Source organism: Rhipicephalus sanguineus, chromosome 1 (genome assembly GCF_013339695.2).
Source record: "Rhipicephalus sanguineus isolate Rsan-2018 chromosome 1, BIME_Rsan_1.4, whole genome shotgun sequence".
Classification (NCBI taxonomy): domain Eukaryota; kingdom Metazoa; phylum Arthropoda; class Arachnida; order Ixodida; family Ixodidae; genus Rhipicephalus; species Rhipicephalus sanguineus.
In genome coordinates this window covers 323,211,358-323,238,950 of record NC_051176.1, presented here as the reverse complement: position 1 = coordinate 323,238,950, position 27,593 = coordinate 323,211,358, and the positions used below count along the sequence as shown (strand labels likewise).

The 27,593-nt window shown below is 46.1% G+C and overlaps 1 protein-coding gene across 2 annotated transcripts in view; it reads left to right on the top strand.

Moving 5' to 3' along the window:
* The window catches only part of LOC119379499 (actin-binding LIM protein 3), a 618,577-nt gene that overhangs the window by 222,271 nt on the left and 368,713 nt on the right, over positions 1-27,593 (top strand). For both annotated transcript variants that reach the window (XM_037648800.2, XM_037648799.2), the window contains exon 8: positions 26,439-26,533. In XM_037648800.2, coding sequence (XP_037504728.1) covers positions 26,439-26,533 — 95 coding nt within the window. The remainder of the gene's footprint in view (positions 1-26,438; positions 26,534-27,593) is intronic.

Here is a 27,593-nt window from a genome sequence, read left to right as displayed (position 1 = left end):
GGAAGAGAACAGAGTGGGTCAGGGAACAAACGGGGGTTAAGGATATCATAGTTGAAATCAAGAAGAAGAAATGGATATGGGCCGGGCACGTAGCACGTCGGCTGGATAACCGGTGCTCATTAAGGGTAACTGACTGGATTCCAAGAGATGGCAAACGCGTGAGGGGGAGACAAAAAATTAGGTGGGTAGATGAGATTAAGAAGTTTGTAGGTATAACGTGGCAGCAGAAAGCACAGGACCGGGTTGATTGGCGGAACATGGGGGAGGCCTTTGCCCTGCAGTGGGCGTAGACAGGCTGATGATGATGATGATGATGATGACTGTGTTGCCAAGGGGCTTTCCTCAAAGTTCTGTTCTCGGCTGTGTTGGGTATGAATTTGGTAATCTAGACGTTCTCGATGAAGGCCACCATCCTTGCCACTGCCCGATAGTTGCTTGTCGTCATTGCCTTTATCATAGGTCTACAGTTCTTGCGTCGTGAGTAGGCCTCAGTGTTTAAGCCTACTGGCAGTCATTTGTACCAGGCTTCTCGTCAAATGCTGACATCGCACCTCAAGGACTGTCACATAGGACATGGCCGACTTGCTCTCAAAGGGGTATCGCTGCTGCTGGGGCACCTGGAACCACTGTGGGAGGCACATCCGAGGAGCCTTGCCTGGCCTTCATCGAAGTCGATGGCCACTCCTGGCGCCAGCGTGTTGCTGGCGATGCAGCCTTCACACTTGCGCCATTTCGAATGGTGTCTGTGCTTCGTCATTGTCTTTCTTCTTTTTTCCTATGGCTCTTACTCGTAATAGTCTCTTTCACACTGCTCTCTAGAGTGCTGGTGCTCTTTGGCCAGACATGGTCCTTGTGTGATTAGACATCAATATCTATTCCTATCTTCACTTTCACGCTAGCCAAATACAGTGCTGTTCTCTGCTCTGTAGAGTGTACAAGCTGCCCACTTCGCTCCCTGGGGGGGACACCTTGTGGTGATCGGAAAGTCCGAGATATTGCGCATAAAAGCATATGTGACATAGCAAACACGCAGACCTACGCACATTATTGATAAGTTACCTGATTACGCATTACATGATATTTGTAACCTCTTTTCACCGGGTGTGCCTGTGGCTTTAGGGCACTGTATTGCTGCACCGCCGCTCAATGAAAATATGCACGTTTGATTCTTCGTGTCAGTAGGTATGCGAAGGTGCTACAGTCGAATCTGAGGGATAAGAACCTTGTAGGCTCATGAAGGAAGGGGAAATTTTTCGAGGGGCTTGTTTCTTTGTGAGACACAACCAAATGTGTCCAAGGAAAGCATTTACCGTATAAACGCGTGTAAGGGCCGCACCCGTGTAAGGGCCGCACCCCGTTTTTTTGAAGTGCATATTCTAAAAAAAAAAAAAAAAAATCCACGTAAGGGCCGCACCCACACTTTCCTCAACCAATACGTATTCAAAATGCGCGCGCGCGTAAGCTTCTAAGCGTAGTCGATAGATGGCGCAAGGAAACGCGATCATCATCATCATCGTCATTAGAGTATATATGTATATTTTTTTGGATTTTATTTGTGTTAAGATGTTCGTGAAGTGGGCTAAAAATTTTAACTTTTTTATTAGTATTCATAGACCCGCCAACTAAAGGTTTCGTGTTGTTCGGTTTGTGCAGTTCAGCCAGCCATTTGCTGTAGTTTTCTGCACTGATGACCTTTGTGCTAGCTTGTTTTCTACACGGCGTTCACGTTTTGGCAAGATGGGGAAGTACCTGAATAGCTACACTGCTGGCTATAAGTTGAAGGTGATCGAGTATGCTCTCGAGCATGGGAAACGTGCCGCCGGCAGAAAATTCGATGTTGACGAGAAGTGTGTTCGACGTTGGTGTGCTCAAAAAGAAGCCTTGCGAAACACCAACACCACTAAGCGCGCTTTCCGAGGAGAGCGGTGCAAGTTTCCCGATTTGGAAGAAGACTTGCTCCGCTATGTGACTGAAGTGCGGAATGATGGTCTTGCACTCACAACGGACATGCTGCGTGTGAAGGGACTAGACTTGGCGACTGTAGTTGGGTGGATCCTATCTGCGTGGAGCTCGGTGTCGACGGACATTGTGTCCCGAAGTTTTAAAGTAGCCGGGATATCTAACAGCTTGGATGGCACGGAAGATGACTGCTTGTGGGGTGACGGCGCTTCGCAGCACACCATCTCATCTCGGACTCCAAGTCTGAGGACTCGCCGAGTGACGACGATTGAGCACGTATGTCGCAAGAAATGTCGTATACTGCAATAAACGCTCTTCGTTCGCTAACTGGTGCGTTTTTACTTTAAAAAAAAAAATGTCGCGTGTATGGGCCGCACCCTGAAAATTGGCCCTCATTTCTTGAAAAAAAAGTGCGGCCCTTACACGCGTTTATACGGTAATTGTTGTCCTTAATGGTAGTGTATGATGTAAATTGAAATGAATTATAGTGGACGAAAAATCACCTTTCCTTTGGTGGGATCTGAAACATCAGCGCGTAATTCGAAGCTTGTGGGACATGCGGAGTGACATGCACGACCGCGGTGGCGCTGCACATCGGTAAACTGCGGCCGCTTATAAGGGAACGCTAAGGCGAATGCAAGCGAATGCGCGCTTGCTTGAAAAAGGTGCCTATACGTTGGGTGACGGAAGAAAACGTGTGGTTTCTTGTGTCGGCTTTGTTACTACGTGCTTAATGTCACCAGATATTTCACAGTAATCGTTGTGCCCAAGAACTGTTGTAGGCCACGGCGCAGGTGGATAGCTGTGAAGAATTTGAAGGTTTAATCCACAAACTCCCCGTAAATGAACTCCGGGACACCAGCTTATGAAGTATTCCGCGACAAGGTGACAACGAAGGCAGCAAGTAGGTGTAGAACTCAAGGGTCGTCGTCTGTTCGTTGTTTTGATTTCATGCAGGAGCTGAGGTGGAAGCATAAGGGGCTGTAGCAGACAACTGTGCCGATCATATCTGCATCTCATTTTGCGCACATGCTGCCAGTGCCCTTGCTCAAACGTAGACTACTTCTTCCTGTATAGGTACCTCCCGCTCAAGTTTGCCCGCCGACGCCAGCGCTTGCCGTTCCCCTGCCGGAAAAAGCGTACAACTGTAGAGCGTTACGACCCTTCCGCTCCCTTTGGCTCTCACGCATTTGTGAAGAGCGCGCTGCAGGTGAAACGCCCCTCGTTCCGTGATGTCACCCCGACAGAAAGGGGGGAATTATTGCTGCGTCGTCAACTGTCACAATGGCCATGCAAACACGAAGGGGTCGGCTCCACCAGTGAAATTCTACCGATTCCCAAACAGATGGCATGAAAAAAGCAGACGACAGGCATGGATGCGAAGCTCACGCTTGAGTGGGCACGACCACGACAACTACGAAAAAAGAAAAAAAAAAAGCATTAGCCATTGTTGCATGTCCATTAGTTTTTTTGGCAGAGACAGTGGACTAGTTGTTACTGAGTGTGCAGGTACAGCCCGTACAACACGGTGTACTTTGGATAGTGACCAAGATAAAATGCCTTGACAGCAATTGGCTCTTCTCCCGCAGATTGCACGAAAAAGTTTTTCTGAAAGCGGGGCGCTCGTCATGTTCCTATTAACAAAGCTATGTCAAGTTGATAGTACGCATGCTGTTCGTGAACTCGGAGTACCGGCTCTGAGAACGGCGATGATGCAAGGAAGGACACGCGAGATAGATGTCAATTTTTGTTGCGGGAAAGAAAGAAGCCCAAAATAGACCAGTATTTATTTTTGGAGTGTTGCGTACCGCACGATAACTCGAATGGTTGCTAGTAAATTAAGGTATCCCAACTAATAGCAGTCACAGCGCCAAGGCCACTTAACCTAAAGCACGAGAAGCGGCCTTACCCATGCATCCAGTAACAAACATAGGGAGTGCGTAGTACACACAGCAAACCAAATAAAACAGGTATATAATTATGAACGTACAGAACATTGTGCTAACTCCACGTTCTAAACAGCGTCGTCCTTCACTTGAGAAATGCACTTCGCTCTGACGGGGACGGCGTCGTCTGCTATCACTTGCTCCGCATCTGCTACATGGCTGAGCAGACGCTGACCTTTCACCAAATTGCTGCCACGCGGACAGAAGCGTGTACATCCTAACCGCGCGCGACATTCTCAAAAACACGTGCAGAATGCGTGCAGCGTGCGAGCAAAGCAATGCGTTTTCAAGGCAGCTTGAAGGGGACAGCGGAGGGGTCAACACTCGAGTAACGAGTTTTTCTCCCCACATTGACTGACAGCGCCCAGCACCGCAGCGCCTCCCACAGCATGGGTCTCCCCTATTGACTGCCATACCGAAAACAAAACACGATTTAAAAGATCAGTGTCGAAGCTCAAACAATCCACTACTGATGTGCGGACGTTACTGACCAGGAAAGTGATCTCAGCGCAACGGCGTCGTATGCAGACAGTGTTTCTAGATCGTACATTGGCCTGCGCACTCATACCTTGGGACCACGTTAAAACACAAGAGCGCCAAGCACATTTTGAATTAACGAGCTTCACTGCAGCTAGTAGCGATGCGGTGACTACAAAAAATGCTGCAGCAGTACAAAGGGGATGGAGCTACGCATGCTGTAATGAGGATTTTAAAAAAGCAAGGTGGCAAATTTCCTGAATTTATTCTGGCATAAGTTGAAAACAAGGCTGGTATTGCAAGAGAGTGCAGTGCGATAATGTGTGCCATGGAGGCGACTTTGCGTAAAGTCTACCACCACACATGAGAGCAAGGAAGGCTTTCAGGCTGCCTTGCCGGACTACTCTTCAGAAATTTGTCGGCTGACCCACTGGTGAAGCTGGAGTAACTATACACCTTTGCAAATTCTCACACCAGGGGGCTGCCATGTTGAAATTTGCGCCGTCTAACGCGCAAGATTGGCGAAATCGCCATTTTGGGCTGCGCGTACTCGAACCGGCGCGCTATCCGTTGGTGTGAGATCCCTGCTAAAGCCTGTGTTTTCTGATTTTTCATTTCTTTAGACTGTTTTGTTTGATATCGTTGCTGCCACTAGCCGTTTCGTCGCTGTCTGAACCGTTCAGCGGCGCGCATTCGCGCTTGCAACGCAAGAATGAGCTCCGTGTCTGCGAACGGCAGTGCTTCGTCGTCGGTACCAGTAGAAGCAAGCGTAGTACCAGGTCTATCACGGCGTGAAGTATTAATAATCGGTAACTTGAGTGTTCTTGCAGCTGTCTGCAGCTTTCCTTTATTGGCGTACTGAAAGTCTACGTATAATTCATCAGTTTCACACCTCCGCGCATACTCGTTCGCGGTGCGTAAGTTTGTCAGCTGTAAACTGTAAACACCGCACAATCCTTCTTCACAGATACCTTGACCTACATTCACCTCGACGACGTAAAATACTAGGTCGAGGACACATGTGAGTGGCCAGAAATAAGGCAAGTGAACATTGTTTATATCTCGTTGAGGCGAATGCGTGGGGTCTTCGCCAGGTGTGCAACTACAAAGCACTGGAGTCGCACAACTATGTGCAGTCTGGCTGGGTTGGTCAGTCGCTGGCGCACACTGTGAAGTAAAAAGTCGTGCTGGTGAAGGGGAATGTGACACCATCACAAGTCGTGAACAGTAGGCCCCATCGCGCATGGGCTTCCGCGAGGCCCTCCAATGAAGTACGGGGCGCGCGGGCTGCACATGCGTAACTGGACAAGGCGGAGTTTGCAGCCGTGTCGGCCGCTGTGTTATAGACGATATGAAGTACGAATCTGCAACACTGTTACGAGTTACTAGGTGAGTCATCAGTGGCTTGCGTACCTTTCTTTCCTATCAAGGATGCTACACGGGAACGTTGTTCTCGTCGGTTTTCTTGCTGCCAACGAAATACTGGGAACAGAGGCGTGACGATGGCGACACACGGAAGTTCTTCTGATTTTCTGAAGCCCCCCACTGCTGCCGCAATTCAGGCGACGAAAGAAAACAATGCAGCGCGAACATACCACACTTGCACTCATTGTGCGGCGTACTGTGCTGCGGACATACGATTGCACCTAAAATATTTCTCTTGCGCTGCTTGTTCGTTCACCCGTACACGACACAGTGATGGCCAGATGACTTGCTATGTGAATGCAGTAAATTTTCTGCCATGATAGTCACTTCGTATCGGAGACAGGCGCATAACACAGTTACAGAAACGCGTACCGAAGCAACACAAACACACCAATGGCACAGCCCAAAGGATGAAGGCAACACTGAGAGCATGCTGTCTACCCTTGCAGCTCACTGGTTCGAGGCTGCTCCTGTGAAAAGGTCTATAGCTCAATCCTCGAAAGGCTTCTAGTGGAATGACGCAGTTAAAAAAAAAAAAAGCTGTTTTGGAGCCTCATGGTGGATGAAATGTCGATCGAGTAGAAAGTGGTTTGCGATCGACAAGTGGATAAAATTTTCGGACTCGTCAATGTCCATGACTGGGCTGAGAAACGTAGCGCTGTGGTAGCCAACATACCCCGTTGCCTCGTTGGGTTAATGTATTGCACAATAACAACAAAACAAAATCAAGCACAGATCTGTCACAGATATTGTATGAAGCGCAAAATTATTCATGCTGGTTTCGTATGAGGCAGAGGAAGTAATCGCGCATTCTAAAAAAGCCTCCACACTAAGTAAGTTATCGGCATACACTGCACCAGATGGAGCATTGAAAAGACTAATGGACCATTTATGTTTCAATGGAAACAAAAAACAGCTTTGGCAACAGCTTAGCACTGCACACCTGTAAGTTGGTCTCTATTCTCTTGCACATAACTTGCTTGCGTATATCAGCAAGAACAACATACTAGTATGTCAGCTGGCGTGTCTTGTAAATAAATAGCCGAAATACAATCACAGGTCCAGGCAAGGCGGCTATACTGATCAGCCAGCTGGCCGCTTATGTGAGCAAGTTTCTTTACCATTGTTCAGCATCATGGCGAAGGGGGCAACAACTATCGCGATCACCGGTGCAGAAGACTGTTTGACAGGCCGCACCTCTTTTTCATTCAGCGGCCCTGCCTTAGGTTAGCATGCGAGGGTTTATTGGTCAGCTGGTGCCTTGTGCAAAGGTCACGTGCCACATGACGCCCTCTTGGGAAAAGAAAGTGTTCAACACTCGCTGCCTTGGCTGTGAATGGCGCTGGCTAACACTCCCAGGGATTACATGTACAGAAATATCCATCGAAATGGACAGGGAAACGCCTTCCATCATAGCTCAACTGGTAGAACATCGGACACATAATTGAAAGGTTGTGGGTTTGAATCTTACCGATGAAAAGGGTGATTTTGTCTACTTTTGCATTTATTTCAATTTATGTCATAATTACTGAACTTTCGATAAAGGCAACAATTTTTGTTCCATAAGCTTTCCCTGGTCTAATTGTCTGTTGGATTCATTCACGAAAAATACTAGTATCAGCCGAGATTCATATCATGACAAAACATCGAAAACAAGCATGCCAATTTTAGTACATTTGAAGTTTTAAGGCGCGAATAAGACACAGACGAAGAATAGGAACACACACACGGGCGCTCCGTGTGTGTGTGTTCCTATTCTTCGTCAGTGTCTTATTCGCGCCTTAAAACTTCAAATATGTTAAACCAACAAGCCCAGTCTGCCATTCTTACATCGTATATTTCTAGTTCATCGGGCTCTCTTCTAAGTGTTTCCAATCCCAGCACCACAGTAAGGCGCTCCGTGTGTGTGTTCTTATTCTTCGTCCATGTCTTACTCGCGCCTTAAGACTTCAAATATGTTAAACCAACAAGCCCAGTCGGCCATTCTTACATCCAATTTTAGTATGTCGTGCTTATGTGTTTCTTTCTTAAACTCTAAATAACTGCAAAGAACTCTTTTGCATGTCCGCGAGATGAAGCACTGCAGTGGCTGCCCCTAGTTTTACGCTGGAAAGCTGAAAAAAGGTGGAAATTGCAGTTTTTTTGGGTACAGCGTGAAAGAATTGGCGAAGCATGAAACATCACACACAGAGAATAAGCAGTGCACATGTATATTTAATGCGACTGGCAATTTCTCCTGACCGGATTCTGCTGATCTTATTTAAAGTTTATCACATGAAGTTCCAGTCTAACATAACCAGGCTGCGGCATTTCCTGCACACCTAGCGTGCTCAGTTTCTATATCGCCTGAATTGATGCCTTCAATTTTGATGAATAATATCTTAAAGGGACGCTAAAGGCAAATAACAATTTATGTCAGAGTGAAAGCTCAATGTATGACAAGGTCTAAAACGGCAATATTATCAACAGCAGTGCCCTACTTACCGAGAAATTAACCTAAATGTGTCACATGATGAGTGCCACGAGCGGCAAATTTTCAAAATGATCTCTATGACGTATGAGAGTCTGCCTACAATTAACCACTAGTAATCAAACTAGCAACAATAAAAAAAGAACCTTCCGTGCATCAAGAGACGTAATAAAATGCTGTTTGTTCGTATCTTTTTGATTCATGGAAAAAAGAACCTCTTTGGCGTTGTGACGGGGAACGGCGCGCGTGGTTCAAAGGTTTCGTTTTCGCGGAACTGCACTTCGCCCAGCACCCTGCTTCGCTCACGCAGTCGCGTTTTGGTATTGCATACTGCCGCGTGTGTTTTGCGTGCTCGTGAAAGTCGCTCTGACAGAAAGTTCGACAAAATGCCTCATGCATGGGATGTTTCCGGATGCCCGAATGGTGCACGCCGCCAGTACACGCTGCCGCGCAGTAAAGGAGGGCAACGTTGGGCACGGCAACAGTGACGTATGAAAGACTGATTTCAGGCGGGTGATTTTTAGTGGGCTAACGCGATGCGGACCACAAAACGTGTTTTTATTTCAAAATCAGCACTTCCTTCGCCCAAAAGTAGCATTACGAGGTTTCTGGACCACTATTTCAACAATCAACGTCGACTTAATATTTGCCTTTAGTGTCCCTTTAAATTACCTGCGTGTTTCTTGTATGAAAGAATAGAATTTGAAGGGCTCGTTTCTTTGTTGATGCAACCTTAATGAAAAGCAGCAGGTAATGAAGCCAAGGAAGGTATAGGGGACATAAATTTTACTGTTTTAACTCTATTGAAGTAATTATGATATGTCAACAAAGGGGACAAGAAGACAACTTGCCCTCAGCAGGGGCCGAACCTGCAACTTTTGAATAACGCGCCCGGTGCTCTACCAATTTCATTAAGGTTGTATCAACAAAGAATTGAGATCAATGACATCAAAGAAATTTCGCGACGAAAACACGGACAGAAGAATACAAGTACAAACACAGCGCAAACTTTCAACTGAATTTATTGTGTCACTGGATCTGCTTATATATTGCCACAGTATACATCACGCATGCGCGCAAATGGACCCGATGTGAAAAAGACCGCGCATGCATAAAAAAAATGAGTAAAAACAAACAGTTACGCATTAGATCTTAGGAACACAAGCTCCTTATCGGTGAGGGCCAGTGATGGTGAGCTAACGCACATATCACCTAATTTTATAATCTCCTCTGCCTCTGTCACTTCGCGAATTAGCTGCATTCTGCCGCGTGAAACAGCCGTACATAGAGCAAAGGAAGGGAGACGACCACAATCTCGACAGTGGATCGCAAAAAAACCACTGGGGCAGGCTGACCTCCCTCCCGCAAACTCTGTTACAGGAAGTTTTTGATAAAAGTATCTCATGTGAGTCATCTCTTTCAATAAAAATGTCCTTACTGGATCGCAACCAATGATAACACAAATCGGAAGGTACGAGATCAAAAGGCGCCAAGTGGAACACCAAATATGCGAGGCATTGGCGTTCAAGAGCATTGACACCGTGGTCGAAAAAGCCAATTACAGTCGAGCCCGCTTATAACGAACCTGAGCGTGACGCGGCATCCGTTCATTATGTCCCGAAGTTCGTAGTAAATGAAACACAGCTCTAAAAAAGTTGCAAGTGAAAACGAAAAATTTATTTTTTTGCGAAAAAGTTCGTGATGCACGTCTGTTTCGACAGCGCAGATGTGATAAGTACAGTCTCGAGTTTATTTAAGGTGGCAGCGTGTATTCGCTGAGGCCCTTGGCACATACAAGCTGTCTCTGGCTGTCTATGTAGCCAGTTGTTACAGGCACGCTTGTGGGTGGTGGCTCCAAAGTTTCCTCATCGTCGCCGTCCGATTCCTCTGAATTGCTCTTGCCGCGCACCTCATTCACTATGCCCTCATGATGATGCCGCAGTGTCGGCATCATCATCGGCCATAATGAAGTCCTCCCAGCAGATGCCCCGCTCTCCCATGTCAGAGTCGACGACGCGCTGCCACAAATTGCCGCCTGATCAGTCCTCTTCGGGAGCTTCAGGCCCGGCATCAAGTCCGACGTCAACGAAGTTGGCCTTGCGGAAACAGTTTTGCACGCATGTAGTGGTCACCTCCGTCCACGAAGCCTTCAGCATCTTCAAAGCTGAGTACAAAGTCACCCGAAGCGGCAGGTTGGCTACCGGACGGTCAACAGCTATGAGCAAGCACTCCACAACGTGGCGCCTATAATAACTCTTAAAGGGACACTAAAGGCAAATATTAAGTCGACGTTGATTGCTGAAATAGCGGTCCAGAAACCTCGTAGTGCTGCTTTTGTGCCAAGGAAGTGCTTATTTTGAAATAAAATCACGTTTTTAGTGGTCCGCATCGCGTTAGCGCGCTTCAAATCTCCCGCCTGAAAATACGACTCTCATACGTCACTGCTGCCGTGCCCAACGTTGCCCGCTTTTACTGCGCGGCCGCCGACACTAGTAGCAGCTGAGCGGAAGTAGCGGGACCCACAGTAGCAACAACGGGCGCTGCGGCAAAGACTTGCTCGGATGGGCACATTCAAAACCGTCACCAAGTTGCGGTTGGTCTCGTAATCCTCAGTACGAAAGTGCAGCGAGCACACACGCAGAGGTTTTGACTGTTTAGCACACTGGCGCAATGGCATGACACTAAGCCACTTCGAGTGTAAGGGTTCATTCCGCGGCACCCAGTGAAAAGACACACCGGTTTCCTTGCTGCAGCACTGGCGTTGTGCACCATTCGGGCATCCGGCAATATCACACGCATGCGGCATTTTGTCGAACTTTCTGTCAGAGCGACTTTCACGAGCGCGCAAAACACGCACGGCAGTACGCGATCCCGAAACTACCACTGAGACGGGCGAGGCACAGTTCGGCGAAAACGGAACCTTTGAACCATGTTTGAACCACGCGCGCCGTTCCCCATGGCAACGCCACGGAGGTTTTGTTTTCCATGAATCAAGCGGAAACGAACAAACAGCATTTTATTACGTCTTTTGTTGCTCGGAATGTTCTTTTTTTTACTGCTGCTAGTTTGATTACTAGTGATTTATTGTAGGCCGACTTCCCTACGTCATCGGGATCACTTCGAAAATGTCCCACTCGTGGCGCTCATCATGTGATACATTTAGCTTAATTTCTCGGTAAGTACGGCACTGCTGTTGATATTATTGCCGTTTTAGAAGTTGTCATACATTGGGCTTTCACTCTGACATAAATTGTTATTTGCCTTTAGTGTCCCTTTAAACGCGCGAATGATGCCCAAGTCAAGCGGTTGCACTTTAAACGTTGTGTTGCGCTGCAGGAAAAGCAGGGTCACTGCCGTCAGAGAGGCTCGTACATGGTGCGCGGAGCACTTGTCGACCACGAGCAGCATGCGCCTGCCTTGCTTGTGCATGTCGCGGTCAAATTTGCTCAGCCACTCTACGAATAAATCGCGCGTCATCCACGCTTTCGCATTATGCCTCTAACACACAGGCACATAGCGCCGGAAGCAAACGCGGCTTCTTCAACTTCCCGATTACGAAGGGCACGCGCCGGTTGCTGCCATCCATATTAGTGCACAAAAGTGCTGTGACGCGCACTTTACTGTGTTTGCCGTCAGCGCACGTGTCGCCTTTCATGGCGTGAGTTTTTTCTGGCAGCATCTGATAGAATAACTCTGTTTCGTCTGCGTTATAGACGTCTCGCTCCGCATAGCTTAACACTCTCGTGACCGTGCCTGTTCCCATCGATAGTATGTTATCGATGACTTCAAGATCAAGTTTTGGCACTCTCTGAGCGGTTCTGGACAGCTAACGCAATACAAAGCATAAAATAACATGTTTTTTATCACTTTTGTTTGCGAGTTTGTTTTTGCCACCGCGGGGAGATTTTTAAAGCTCGTTCGCAGTCGGGTAGGTGAGCGCTCATTGTTTCGGACTCGCGTCGACGCCGCTCGCGGGTGCTCCACAGAAACGGCGAATTTCGACGGATTCCGATTAATATGAGCGGTAATCTCTGGATGATGGTAGCACCACAGACACAGAAGACGACTTCGATTCGCCAGGCTTCAGTACGGACGGCGAAAGTGCGTCAAACCTCCCCGGAACATCAGCAGCTATCCGCCGTAAGTTTCGTCTTCTCCTCGGGTCGTTTTATCGCTGCCGCGTGTCGATGTAAACATATCTGGTGTGTTCTAAAAATAACAGCTATTATCTGCAAGGTGTTAACTTCGTTCGGGCGGGAGCATTTGGCACCGGCTGCAGAAAGAGCGCAGTTCTCTTCGCGAAGACGGCGCGGAGCACACTTTGACCCTACGCTCCGGTGTGCTGCGCAGCGGCGTCTTCGTGTTGTTTTTTACCGCAGAAGTCGTGAGAGAGATATGCAACCACACAGATAAGTATGCGTGGATGCATACTTTGAAAAACCAGCATACAGTGAGAGGGACGGATCTATGGAGGGAGGTTACTGAAGAGAAGATGAGCAAATTCATCTCACTCCATGTGTACATGGTAATCGTTGAAGTCCCGCGCTTGCATTGGTGTTGGTGTCGACGACACATATTTCCAGGCCTTCGTCCACCGTCAGTGATGCCACGGAAAAGGTTCAAGGCTTCTTCAGTGTCTCTGATCTGAAGAAGACGACCGTCGCATCCCATGAGAATCTTCACCCCGTGTCTTCTCTATTGCAACACATGAACGATTTTTCTACGCTATCTTTTAACCCCGTCGGAACTTTTCGGTGGATGAGGAAATGGTGAAATGTGAAGGTCGGTATGGTATTCGGCAGTATATGAGCGAGAAAGAGGTCAAATGAGGGTACAATTTGGATTTTTGCGGATTTGGAACAGGCTACACTGTTCATTTCAACAAATACACAGGAAAATTGAAAAATACCAGAACTGTAAACTATGCTAGGAAAGTTGAACAGAAATAAAATTTTTTTTCCCGAAACATGCGCAGCCAGCCTTTGTTTCACTGTGTCGAAAACCTGCATCGCGCGGTGGCATGATGGGCACTAGTGCCTATATTCTTGTATTTATGTAAATATTCTGTGCACTTACAGAGCTTATATTTCCACTTTTATTCTACGAGGGCTTTGCGTTCAAAACGTATATTTCGATTTTTTTAAATGTTTAACCATTGCAGAGTAGCATTGATGTTTTTATGAATCCTTCTTTCTTTTTGATGCATTTTTCTTTGTTTGATAATTTTTTTAATTAAATTCGAAATAAATTCGTTGTTTGGAATTAATACTGTTGGAAAGACCAATTCTTCCTCTATCATTTGATACCCTACACCTTAGCATCAATTATATTCTGTGGCAGGAAAAAAATATTTCCTGGACTAGCCAAAAACAACCGATTTTTCCGCGGTCACGAAAGTGTTAAAATGGTGTCTCGATTTGTTTCAAGCCACAAGGCAATGTCTTGGTCGCTTGCCGAGGCCGCCTCACCAACTATCGATTTGAAAAGAATGCCATGGCGCACCTTGAACCAATGTAGTCAGCCATTTCCGGGGCAGAAGTCGGGAAAGTCCAACAGGAATGCGAAGTCTTTCGCTTTGGCCAGCATCATAGGACCGCTTACCGGAATGTTCCGAGCCCGCGTGTCGATGAACCATTTCAGTAGCGCGTCCTCCACGTCCTTGTAGGTGGCCCTCTGCAGACGCTTTCTGTCAGTCGAGTTGGCATCGGCACTGATGATCTTGTCCTTGTTTTTCAGGATTGTTTATATGGTTGACTTGCACACGCCGTACTTTTTAACCAACTCGCAGTTTTTCACACCTTGAGAGAGCGCTGTTAAAATGGCTCGCTTGGTAGCAATGTCCAGCGCTTTTCGCTTCGTGCCACTGTCCGCCATTCTGACCACACGCTGCGCGAACACCAACAGTGAGCAAGACGCGCACGTGTGATAAGACAAGCAATCACGCATGTAACTTCTCTGGGCTCATTTCTAGCCAAAAAAAGCCTGATGCGGCAGCGTCGCGGAGCGGTGGAGACTGGTGAAGGAGCTGCGAGGGAGGGTAGTTCAGGTAGTTTGCTTGCGAGAGTAGCCGGTGCCGGCTGTGTGTGTGTCAAAATTTAGGGCCCGCTCACGCTCAGTCAGCATGCACACGGAACGAATCGCGAATTGTTGAATTTGGGGGGGATGTGGGACAAAGGACGGAGGGGTGCATAACAAAACAATGGTCGAGGAGAGCTACAACTAGACGGCAGCGGAGGCAGGGTTGGCGTTTAACAATAGGAATCTATGGGCATCTCGCCGATGGCTTATCGGTGGTCGAAAGTGGTGTCTCGGGAAGTCGCCGGAGCGCCAACTCCGTTCGCTGTAACCGATCGGCAGGGCTCAGAGACGTTTGTTGTAAGTGCGGTTTTGCGCCGTAGAGATAAAGTATATTACTACGGTCACGCGGGCATCGTTCGTTTTAAGCGAAAGTTTGTTTTAAGTTGGGTCGTTATATGTGGGCTCGACTGTACATGCTAACGGACTCATGAGTCCACTCACTCAGACTCACGCAGACTCGAATAAAACCGTGAGTCGGAGCGAGTTCGAGGGAGTAATATTTTGGTGAGTTTGAGTCCGAGTGAGTCCGGCTGAGAAAATTTTCAGGGAGTCTGAGTCTGAGTGAGTTCGGTTTAGGAGAATTTCGTTGAGTCTGAGTCTGAGTGAGCTCAAAGGGCAAAATATTTTTCACGAGTGAGTCTGAGTGAGCTCCACATTTTTTGCCGACCTATGGTTGTGAGATATCCCATGCATGTAGGGTACAACGCCTGTTTTGGGGTGTCTGCCGGACGGAGCATCTGCGGCCGGCAATTGCCCTCTGGGTCGCGCTCCTCTTAAAAGAAATGAGCCCTTAAAGTTCTCTTTGTGCATTCAGAGAGAGGGTCTTCTTCCGGCAGACTTCAGGTAGTATGCGAAGGCTTATTGGTCAGCTGTCCGCGTGTTAAAAGATTGCATGCTACGTGACGCCAGCTGGCAAAAAAATAGTGTTCCATATTCGCCGTCATGGCTACAAGCGGGCGCTAAAACTCCCAGGCTTGCATGCACATAAATACCTGATAAAGTGGACGAGGCGACGACCGCTGCTGTAGCTCAGTTGTTAGAGCATCGGGCGCGTCATCCGAAAGCGGGCAGGTTCGGCCCCTGCTGGCGGCAAGTTGTCTTTTTTTGTCTGACGGAAGATGACGAAACATGGTGAGTGTCCTCTACTTTCCTTAGGGCACATAGCTTTAATTGGAGACAGTCAGTACAAGTACATAGACCACCACTTTCCACGAGGGAAACTTGCACCATACATTAGGTTTAAAAGCGGAGCCGCGACACATGACATTCAAGATTTTGTCGCCGCTGCACCACAGAACATAACGCATTTCATAATTCACTGTGGCACTAACGACTGTACTTACAACAACAGCGACGTCACTGTGGAGGCCTTGAAGACTGGTAAACGATTTGCAAAACAACAGACCAGACGTAAAACTCACCCTCACAACAGTTCTGCCTAGGATCGCAAACAAATACCGATCACTCATAGCACAGTCATGCACACTCCCAGCTCATGCACAAGGATCACATAAAGTTAATGAATTTCTTCTGGACATTGAACAAGGCCACAAAAACGTTGATGTCATCCATCACGCGGACATTCATCAGGACACTGACATTATGCTCGCTTGGGACGGACTACACCCTAACTTTTCAGGCGTCAATGTAATTTACTGGAACATCAGGTACAGAATCAGGAATGAATGTAAACAGATGCAGCCAGTGACACAATCTAACGGACCGTCCCACGAACCAGAACAACATGCTCCACATGCTACAAGCACTAGCTGCAACTCATGCCCCACCATAGATAAGACACAAGAAGCATCTACTCAGACAGTGGACGTGATAACACCAGTAACAGAACCCACACAACAAGCAGAGGCAACAAATTCATGCACTCCCCTAACAGAGACATCTGTGAATGCTAGCAAACAAACAGATACAGAAACACGCATCGGGTCAGACCTCACGACTAACACAAAGAGTAGTAAGAAAACACCCCCTGAAAACGTTGTGCCCCGGAGGTCTGCCCGACTCCAACAGAATTGACTAACAAACACCAAGGACAGGAAAGGCAACCGCAAATCTCCGTCTTTTCTCCAATCCCGTAAACTTGCCGCAAAACAAACTACAGAATGCATTTGAAGAAATACTCTAGCTATGTTCAAGAAAAGAAAATTCCGAAAGGTCTCAAAATTAAGGCCAGATGTGCTCTTGGTACCCTACCGCCTAAACTATTGGCGAAATGGAAGAGCATTTTAGAAAGCGCGTCTTTGTCAATAATAGATATTTTAAAAGAACATTGCGGAAATCAACTTGCTTTAATAACCAACCAACTTAATAGCGTTAAACTATCTGAAGAGGAAACTGAAGAACTTGCCCAGTTTGTAGAACGTAGAAAAGATAAATTGCTGATCAGGGAAAAGCGCAAAGAAAACCATGCTACGAACTCTGCCTTCGGTAATTCGTTGAACAGGGTAGAAAGCTCCGCAATCCCAGCCCAACACCCAGAACGCTGTAGCGAAGTGGTAGGCATATCACAAAGCTTAAGTCTAGTCGATATAGATCTACTCAAGTGCGGCCTTACATTTTGTCCGACAAACAATGCAGTGAATGAGTACGAGCTGCACAAAGATATAACTGAGTTTTCAAGACGTTTGCACATCAAGGAATTCTTTTTTGATAAGGCAGATACGGAAGACGTAAGCAATGACTCTTTGCGTCCGCCAAGCACTTGGACACCAGATACAGAACAATGCCAAGAGTTAGATCAATATGTAAAACTAGTCTCAAGGGAAATTCTGAGCACAGCTATACAGAGTCGAAAGCCGAAGAACTTAACTTATGCAAAACACGAGGTCCTGAAACAACTTTCAGACAGAAAGGACATTGTTATAAAACCAGCGGACAAGGGTGGTAGTATAGTAATCTGGCCTATAGAAAAATATAAAAACGAAGCTATCAGACAACTCGGCAACAACATGCACTATCGAAAATTAGCCTTGGACCCGGCTCAAGAATATAGTAATAGCATACAACACACGATCACGGATTTTCTAGCCAGGGAATAAATCACACACTCTGAGCACCGGTTCTTAATGCCTAAAAATAAGCAAGCAGGCCGCTTCTACCTTCTTCTGAAGATTCATAAGGTGTCCATAGATGAATTGCTTATTGCGCAAATCCCGGGCAAGCTTATAGTATCTAACAACAATACACCTACTGAGTCGCTATCAACGTTTCTAAATCGTCATTTATCTAAAATACCATCTAACCTACCGTCTTTTGTTCAAGATACACCTCATTTCATTCGATTAACAAAACACAAACACACTCGGATCAGGCCATTCTGGTGACATTAGATGTCTGCTCCTTGTATACGAATATACCTATCGTTGAAGGGATTGAAGCGGTCTTAAGATCACTCATAGAAAGCAAGCAAACACATAATGCTGAAGTTTACCTATCATTACTGAAATTAGTCCTGACTCTAAATTATTTTGAATTTGATTCATCCTACTACCTGCAAACTTTCGGCACTAGTATGGGAACCCCTTTTGCGCCAACATACGCCAACATTTTTATGGGGCAGTTAGAATCAGAGCTGTTGGAATCATGTCCAGTGAGCCTTCCACCTATTTCCGTTACATGGACGAGATATTTATCATCTGGGAACATGGCGTAAGTACACTAAACGCATTCATTGACCACTGTAACCAGTTTCACTCTAGTATTAAATTCACCATGCCCCATTCTTCCAGTAAAATTAACTTCCTAGACACGACGGTATCTATTGAAGCAGGAAAATTAAAGATGATGCTTTACAGAAAACCAACAGACAGCCAGCAATACCTAGATTACACTAGTCATCACCTCCAACACTGCAAACAAGGGATATTTGTAGGACAGGTGAGGCATATAAGAAGGATCTGTAGCGACGACAGCAACTACGTTAAGCAACCTAAAGGAAACATTAGTTAAAAGAAATTACCCGCAAGATGCTCTAGACAAGGTCTACAACGAAGCATGTCAACTAGATAGGAAATCATCACTAGCTCAAAGGGCCCCCGTAGCACAACCCAACCAGCCGCCAGCATTTATAACCAAGTACTCAAATGCGCTAAAAAACATAAAAAATCCGGCAGGTCCCACGCGCTGTGGGAATCGAGGTAATGCGAAGTAGCCCGCAAAGAGCTGCATACATCGCTTTGTTTATTTATGAGCCAAATGAAATCATTCATGCCATGGCATCTAGTTCACCATATATCGCATGTTTGCCATGCATGCGTGCAAGCACAATGTGGTATATACCATGCTAATGAAACGTATATTCTGGTATATACACCACATGACCGGTCATTTATGTTCATCACACACTCCTGTCATGCCATACGAATATTGGTATATATCCAGTTATCTAAACGGCAGGAAGCGCACCATAACAGTGTCATGTAAATCATACCGTACATGACATGCATAACATAATTCGCATGTTAGGACCTGTCATTTATGTTCGTCATACAGTCACATCGTGCAATACCAATTTTGGTGTATATCAAGCCAGCGAAACGGCCGCGAATGCACCATGAGCGTGGCATGTAAATCATGACACACGTGACATGCATGTCATGGTTTACATGTTACCACCCATTATTCATGTTCTTCATACAGTCACATCGCACAATACCACTTTTTTGTGTATATCAACCTAGCGAAACGGCCGCGAGTGCGTCGTGAGCGCGGCATGTAAATCATGTCGTGCATGAAACGCGTGTCATGATTTTCATGTCACCACGTGTCAGTTATGTTCGTCATATCGAAATGCCTCGTCATACCAGTTTTCGTATATATCTATTCATTTAAACGGCCGCGAGCGCCCCGAGACCATGTCATGTAAATCATCCCGCACATGACATGCGTGTCATGATTTGCATGTTAGGACCTGTCATTATGTTCGCCATCAATTTTTGTCACGTCATACCAGTTTTGGTATATTTGAAATTAACGGAATGGCCGCAAGAGTTCCAAGGCCGTGGAATGTAAATCATGCTGTTCATGACATGCATGTCATGAGTTTCATGTTATGACCTGTCATTTATGTTCATAATATAGGCATGTTATTCCATACCAATTTTGGTATACATCCGATTAACGAAACGGCCAGGAGAGCACAAAGTCATAGGCGGCTAGATAGATAGACAGATATGCTCAAAGTCGCAGAAGTTCGCTAAGAAATGCTTTGCATTTAAAATATCCTCCGAAAGTATTACCCGATACTGGCAAGCAACGAGCGCCTTAGAAAAGCGTTTCCCGGAGTACCAAAGGTCGTGTGTCGCCGCAGTAGGAATTTTAAGAACATGTTAGTGCATGCAAAAGTAAACCCTCATTCTACTGCCCACATAACACCTTGTTCTCGTCCAAGATGCAAGACATGTAAACACCTTCAAGATGACTTTATAGTAAAAGCACCGGAAGTGATTACATTCATCATATAAAATCTAGTTTTACCTGCACTAGTTCAAACGTTATCTACATGATTGAATGTTCATATCATTTAAAACGGTACATTGGCGAAACGAGACAACCTGTTAATGCTGGAACGGGCATCGCGCGGACACGGCAAAGAAGTTACCCAAAGCAGTGGCACAGCATTTTAACGTTGCAGGTCACAGTTTCGAAGATCTCAAATTTTACATGCTTCAGTCAAACTTCCGGTCCCCAAGGGACAGAAAATATACAGTCATACCTTATTCACAAGTTCAATACACTCCAGCCAGCAGGTATTAAAGGGACACTAAAGGCAAATAACAATTTATGTAGGAGTGAAAGATCAGTGTGTGAGAACGTCTAAAACGTCAATAGTATCAACAGCAGTGCTCTAGTAATCGAGAAATTACGGTAAATGTAGGACACAATGTGTGCCATGAGTGGGACATTTTAGAAATGATCCCGATGACGTCAAAGAGTCCAGAGTACGATTAACCGCTACTAATCAAACTAGTTACAACAAAAAAAGAACTTTCCGTGCATGGCAAGACTTAATAAAATACTGCTTGTTCATTTCTATTTGATTCATGGAAAAAAGAACCTCTTGGCGCTACCATGGGGAACGGTGCGAGTGGTTCAAAAGTTCCGTTTTCGCCGAGCTGCGCGTCTCAGTGGTAGTTTCGGTATCGCGTATTGTTGCGTGTGCTTGGCTCGCAATTTTCGCCCTGTTGATACTCTACTTCTGCTGCTGCTGGCCATGCTAAGCTCCGTTACAGTGAACTATACAGTTTCGGAGTGGGCCGTGGCTGCGTGTTGGCAAGGTTGATGGCCGCTGTTGTGCATGAAACCGTAGCTTCGGCGGCCGGGCAGTAAAGGCGGGCAACGTTGGGCACCGCAACTGGTACGTCAGAAGGTCCGTTCAGGCGGGTGATTTGAAGAGCGCTAATGCCGTATGGACCACTAGAACGTGATTTTCTTTAAAAAAAATTCACCGCCATATCCACGAAGTGAATGGTGTTAGAGGAGCTTGCTCGGAGATGATTGGGTAACCCGCGAATGCTCCGTGCACATTCCTCTACCATCATATATAGACGTGACAACGTTGTTATACATACATTACATCCACAATGTTTATTAATTTACGGTTGGATGTACTATATACATTTTGATGAAGTATATATACATTTCGATGAACTATAAACATTATATATACACAAAAGATGTTGTTTTACCAAGTTCAAACACATTCCTCTACCATCGTATATAAACGTGACAACGTTGTTATATATGCATTACATACACAATGTTTATTAATGTAAGGCTGGATGCTCTATATACATTTTGATGAAGTATATATACTTTTTGATGAACTATAAGCATTATATATGCACAAGAGATGTTGTTTTACCAAGTTCAAGAAGGGCGTCCCTCGATGAGTTCGGGGACTGGTTTCCCTTAAAAGATGATTGCATTATGATGGATGAACTATATGCATTACATATACACAAGAGAAGTTCTTTTACAAAGTACAAGAAGGGGAGGGGGGGGGGGGCATCCCTCGATGAGCTTGGGGACTCGTTTCCCTTTAAAGATGATTGCTTTATGATCAGTAAAGTATGTTGCCAAGGGATCATTGATGATGGGACGCAATGGAAAGTTCGAGAAGGCAGCATCGATACAGGTGCCCCTGATGGTGGTGGGACGTTTGCAGTCGTACGATACGCATCGGAGAGCGTAACGTGACATCATGTGTTGGCTGTTTATTGGCAAGGCAAGATCTTCCCGAGCTGCTGCTGCGTTGCGAGCCCGTCGCACTGCTGCCGTTCATGCTGCGGAGCGGCAATGAAGAGTGTTCACTTAGTGAGCTCCCGGCGAAGAGAAAGGAAGCAAGCCAAACGAGGAGGTGTGGCCCTCGAGCAGTCACCTAACTAGTGCTTGCGCCGAGCGTGGTGTGTGCCGCCTTGAGCGGCGGCGCCATCTAGTGAGCATTCTTGAAATCACCGGAGAGAGCGCGGCTGCGCCATAGCTGCACCGAGCGTGGTGTGCCGACGGTCACGCAGGTGAGGACAAGGCGCGAGCATAAGAAGCTTGGTGAGCAAGCTCCTAATAAGTATTTCCTTGGCACGAAACAAGCACTACGAGGTTTCTGCAACGCTATTGCAACAGTCAACGTCGACTTATATTTGCCTTTAGTGTCCCTTTAACGTTTCTAAGGGGGCTGTTGAATTGTTTCGATATGGTACATACACAACGGAAGCCAATGAAAGTTCAGCCCTTCTTCTAGGAATTTTGAACTTACTATTGTTAAAATGCCACGTGCTTCCACTGACAATCATTCAGCGAAACGTACCCCCCCCCCCTTGGTTTTAGTTTTTTTTTCTTTTCTTTTTTTTCTTTTTTTTCCCCTGCCTTCCTTAGGCTCACACAGTTCGTCACGGTGGCCTCTCCCCCCCCCTCCCCCACCCTCACTCTGCAGAGGGCACGAAGCATATACACACGATAGCTAAGGAACTCAGTTCCAGCCTTGAAGAAGACAAGTCCACTTGTCGAAATGTCGGCTCGAGCACCCAGCCCCTGTTTACGGATTTTTTCATCACTTTACTTTCTTGACATTTATATCATAATTATTTCAATACAGTGTGGGGGTGCTATCCCCCCCCCCTTCCCCCTGTAATGTAAAGTCGTTTGCGCCTCACGGCACACGTGTCTTGTGGAGTAGTCTCAGTGAGCATTAAGAGCCGCCGATTAATTAGTGCGGTGGCGCCGCCTGGGGGAAGAGAGATGAGGCGCAGCAGCGAGCCCTCGTAGGGGTTTGCACGGATGTCTCCTGCGGTGGGCCCATGGGGACGATACCACGGCTTTGTTTTCCATGGACCTGGTGAGTCGAATGTTGGCGACGCCGCATTCACGGTACCTTGTTCATGCGTTATCTTGCTTGGGTTTATGTTTTCTGTGTATTGTACTGGTATTATGTAAGCGTGTTACTAGTTATGTATTAGATTTGGCTGGCGAGCTCGCTCTGATGTAAAAGCAATGGTTAATAAATGTACACCTGTTTGTTGCACGACGATGTGAACTGCCTCTCTGCGTTTAGTGTGGCGTCTTTTCAGGCCCCATACTCTCGCCGTGATGTAAAAGCAGTGGTTAATAAATGTACACCTGACATGTTGCACGATGGCGTGAACTGTCTCGTGTGTTTCAGAGCGGCGTCTTTTGCAGGCCCCAGAGCAGTTTTAAAACAGTACAATTAACGTCCTGTATACCTTCCTTGGCTTTATTATCAGTTGGTTTTCATTAGGGATGTGTGTTTTTGGGGATTACTAAAAGATGGGCATCTCATAAATTGTCACGTCCTACAACTTTGTCATGTAAACTGCAGGTCTCAAGTTAATAATTATAAAGTTACTTAGTAAGTTTCTCTTAATTAATCATTTGAATGTAACATCAGGTGCGGCAAAGTATTTCTGCCTCGATATAGAGTTTGTGTGCAGGTGCCAGACTGTCATAGCATTTTTATAAAAAATTTGTATTGTCTAAAAAAAGACATCGTGTCTGCCTTGCATATTTTCTATAGTGCAAGATGAATTGCAAGAATTGCTTTTAAATGATTTTAAGTTTGCTTTGTTTGTGCTTACGTGAAGATTTGGAAGGGGCTGTGAGCTGTGATGGGACACTGCAAATTTTGTCCCTTAATTGCACAAGCATGCATGTGCTGCATAATAATGAGTACTGGTATGATCGCTGATGTTTAAGAACTTTACTGGCAATCATTCAGAGCTGTCTGTGACGTTGCTGCGGCCCTGAGGAACAATAAACATCATAGCAAAAGTTTGGCATGTTCCCCCGAGTCATGTTTATGAAAACTTGCGATAATTAAAACGAAATCCTGGGTTTGCAAGGAAGATTCATATCGAAAAAGAAGGGGTCTGTCAAGGAGATACCATCTCTCCACTGCTTGTCTAGAAGAAGTATTAGAACACCAAGATTGGAACGGAGAATATCTTGACAATTCATGACTTGCAGTCGACGTCGTACTCTTCAGCAATTACGGTGCAGAATTACAAAAAATGATTGAAGAATTAGACAGGTAGATCTCCTCAAAGTAGGGTTGAAGATAAATATACAGTAGACAAAGATAATGTCAGGTGGTGTGGCAGAAGAATGAGATTTTGTGATAGACAATTAGACCCTTGAATCAGTAGAAGAGTATGTCTATCAAGGTCAAATACTAAGAGGGGGCTACTCATGTAAAGGAAATCCACGGCAGGCACTCCGGGGACGGGTAACTTACCGCTATCATTAAAGCGGAAACTCTTTATTATTTTGCTAGTGTGGGGCAGAAATGTGGAGAATAATAAGGAAACTGGGAAAGAAACTTTTGGGTTCCCAGGGTGCAGTGGAATGAAAAACCCGAAGAGTGGATCAGAGAACAAATAGGGGTAGCCGATGTCCTCGGGTGGTTATTACGAGAAACCTGGGTGTCATGAAAAGGACAGATGCTCAGTTAGAACATCAGATAGGAACCTGCACAGCCAGATGGAAGGAATGTGCAGGCATAAAATGGGTTGGTGGGACCCAAATCAGTGGGAGAGGTCCTGCAGTAGATGAGGAGGACTGTACTGAATGGCCCTTTCGCTATACCAGGAGCACCAATCGTGCTGCAACAAGTTGCTTGGTAACCTGGAAGAGTCGTGAAATTGTCTTTGCTGTTCCTCTGTGTTCACTGCAAATCTCGGCTTGGCTCGAAGGCCTTTTGGTTAGACCAGAATCGTCACCAGCTCATTCAGTCTGAGGCAGACATCCTCAGCTCCGCACTCATGGCTGGTAGCATGGCATAACTGCGGCAAAATGTCAGTCATTTATGTTTATAGAGATTGCGTGAATAAATCTGTCAATGTTCTTGTGTGTCGTGTCCCTAGAAGGGCACAAAAACAATGGAAACACGTCAGCATCTGTGTTTCCTGCACGGATGTTACTGTCATAGCTAGATGGTGCGTCAAATGTGGTCATAGCTCTGAATGTGCTTATAGAGCACGAGTTGCTTAGGGGCCTACAAGCAGACAAGAAATTGTTCATATGTGCAAGTGTGCTTGACCTACGTTGCACAAGCGCGTTTGCTAAACTTCAATTGCACAATGCACCGCTTGGAAACACTCTGGGTCGAGCTCTGTGCAAGTGCTCATAAAGGACTACCGCTGTTTGTGAAGATGGTACTTTGCCTTTCACACAGAAATTTTTCTGAGGAGCAGTGTTTTTCAATAAAAAGGAATGTAGCAGTCTGCTTGACTGGGCTGGTTGGGTTGGTGCACATTGAAAGGAAATGTCTTGTGGAAAACATGAAAGACGAGTAGTTCAAAGTACAGGGGTATGCTGAAGTGGCCACAGCCAGTCGTCTGGCAGAAGTTGGTCTTGCAGGCAAGGTGATCGACTTGGTTCATAGTGCTAATATCAGATTGAAGGAGGAACGGTTGGACTTGTCGGACATTGAGAGAAAGAAGAGGGCTTGGATTTTAGCCGCTAGAACTCAGGAAAGATGCACAGTTTCAATTCTCTGTGCTGCAGCAAGAGATTGAGTCTTTGAATGAGTAAAACCGCTGCCAATGCAGATAAACCAGCTGTTCTGCTTGTAGATGCACAGGAGTGATTGTGTCTCTTAGTGTTTTTTTTTTCATTGTAAAAGAATCCATTCAGCCATAGGCGTGTGCACCCCCCCACCCTGAAGGGGAACCCTGCGCACGCCTATGCATTCAGCCAAGGGAATGTAATAAAGCAGCGTGGTTTGCAGTTTATGCAAGTGCCCAGTCTTTTATAAATATTTTTTTACCGATTGAAGGCTCATTTTCAGTTTTCTAAGCAGGCTTATAGGGGTACTGACATGAATATTTTCAGTTGTCGTTTTTTTGCATCAAATGAAAGGTCAAATGCTCAAGAGCCAGAAAAAGTAGTGTTAAGCGCGAGTGCGCCCTGAAAAAGTAATTACAGTATGTTTTTAAAAGCTAGTTTCGGTTCCTACTGTACCCTGACGTCACAACACGGTATGAGCTTCTCGTCACGTGCTCGCACAATATATAGTGACGTTTCCACGCACAAGCGGCCGTTTTGGAAGTTTTGATGACGTACAAGCGGCCATCTTGGAAGTTTCGGTACCTAACGTCATCACAACAAGCCAGACTGCTGCGTGAAGTCACCAGAATTTGTACTGTAGCCTGACGTCAAGCTAGTGTCGATGTCAGTAGGTGCGCCATAGAAAAATTGACTTTAATATCAAATTAAAATATCTCATCAGCATTTGCTGAGCTTCACACTTGCTCAGAGCCGTCTCTGCATACAGGAGATATGTATGGCAGAGTAAACTCGCCTTCGAAAAAAGGTGTCAGTACCCCTTTAAGCCAGTCGGGAAATATGCTTGGAATCACTGGGGAATTTCGGCATATCAAATTGGTAGACACCCTGTAAGCGAGAAAACGCTCAAAAAGAAAGTGCCAACTTGTCGTGACAACTTGGCACGCTACCATGTAGTAGTGTGAAAAATGGCAATACTTGTCTGCTTGTCTCCCCATCTGACATATTTTAAGTAAAGCAGCTTACTGCAAAGCATGAACTTGATGCAGGAGGCGCCATCTGGCATCCGCGCTGTGGTCCAGGGCCTGATGGCAAAGCAGAAGACAGAAAACTGGATGAAAAAGATGCGGTTGCTGAGGAGCAGGTATTTCTATGCATTTTTCTTTCATTGTTTATTCATGTCCCCGTGTTCTTAAGTAATCTGGCAATAATATTATTGATAACTAGGCGAGTTAGTATAGAGGCATTGGTACAAACTCCGTGACCAGATGAGGTAAGGAAGTGAACAGATGCCAACCAGGTTCATTGAAAAATGCACAATACAGCCAGAGTGTCATTCCACTATCATGAAAAATTCGTGGAACACTGGGTGTCGCTGGAGCCAACGTTTGCACCAGCAGTCTTCTCCAAGGCTACCACAAGACTGCTTGTCGAAATGTTGACTTCCAGCTTCCTTCTTTTTTGGATGTCTCTTAAACAACACCATTCTCCTATGATCGTGGACATGAAACCAGTGAGGTGAACACAAAAGTATAGGGGATAATAATTTGTAGTCTCTTAACTGTGGTGTAGCAGTTACGATATAAACTGGACGAAAAGGCAACGTGCTGCTGCTAGGGACCGAACCTACAACCTTCGAGCGTCTGATGCTCTACCAGTTGAGCTACGGCAGCGGTCGTCCTTCCGTCCACTTGATTGGTTAATCTTGGGCATGTGGGAGTGTTAGCTAGCGCTGCACTGGCTAACACTCCCAGGTCAAATACAGAGTGAGGGAGGAAGCGGTTACCTAGGCAGGAGCCTTTCTCCTGGTTGGTTCTGGCCCATTGTCAGCTGCGTGTGCTCCACATGAAAGGTGCACCCACGTCTGCAAAGTGTGCATGACCACGCTTTTTGGCTGTTCAATTTGGTGTTATGAAAATAGATAGTTGTGTCATCATAGAGTATACATAGTGCACGTGACATCAACTTCACCCATCAGTACAGGCATGCTCTGCAAATTTAATAGCTTTATGGATCTATGACCCGAGCTTTCACCTTTGCTGCCAGTACGTGGACTTGCAAGCTTGATAGGCTTTTGCAATGTATTTGCTGCAGCTGAGCTTTCCTGCTGCGAACCCCAACTTCATTTCAAGCGCGCTGCCCTTGATTTCATGAGTGAGTGCGATCTCTTCAAAGCCTGATTTCCATGTTGTCTAGGGCAAGCT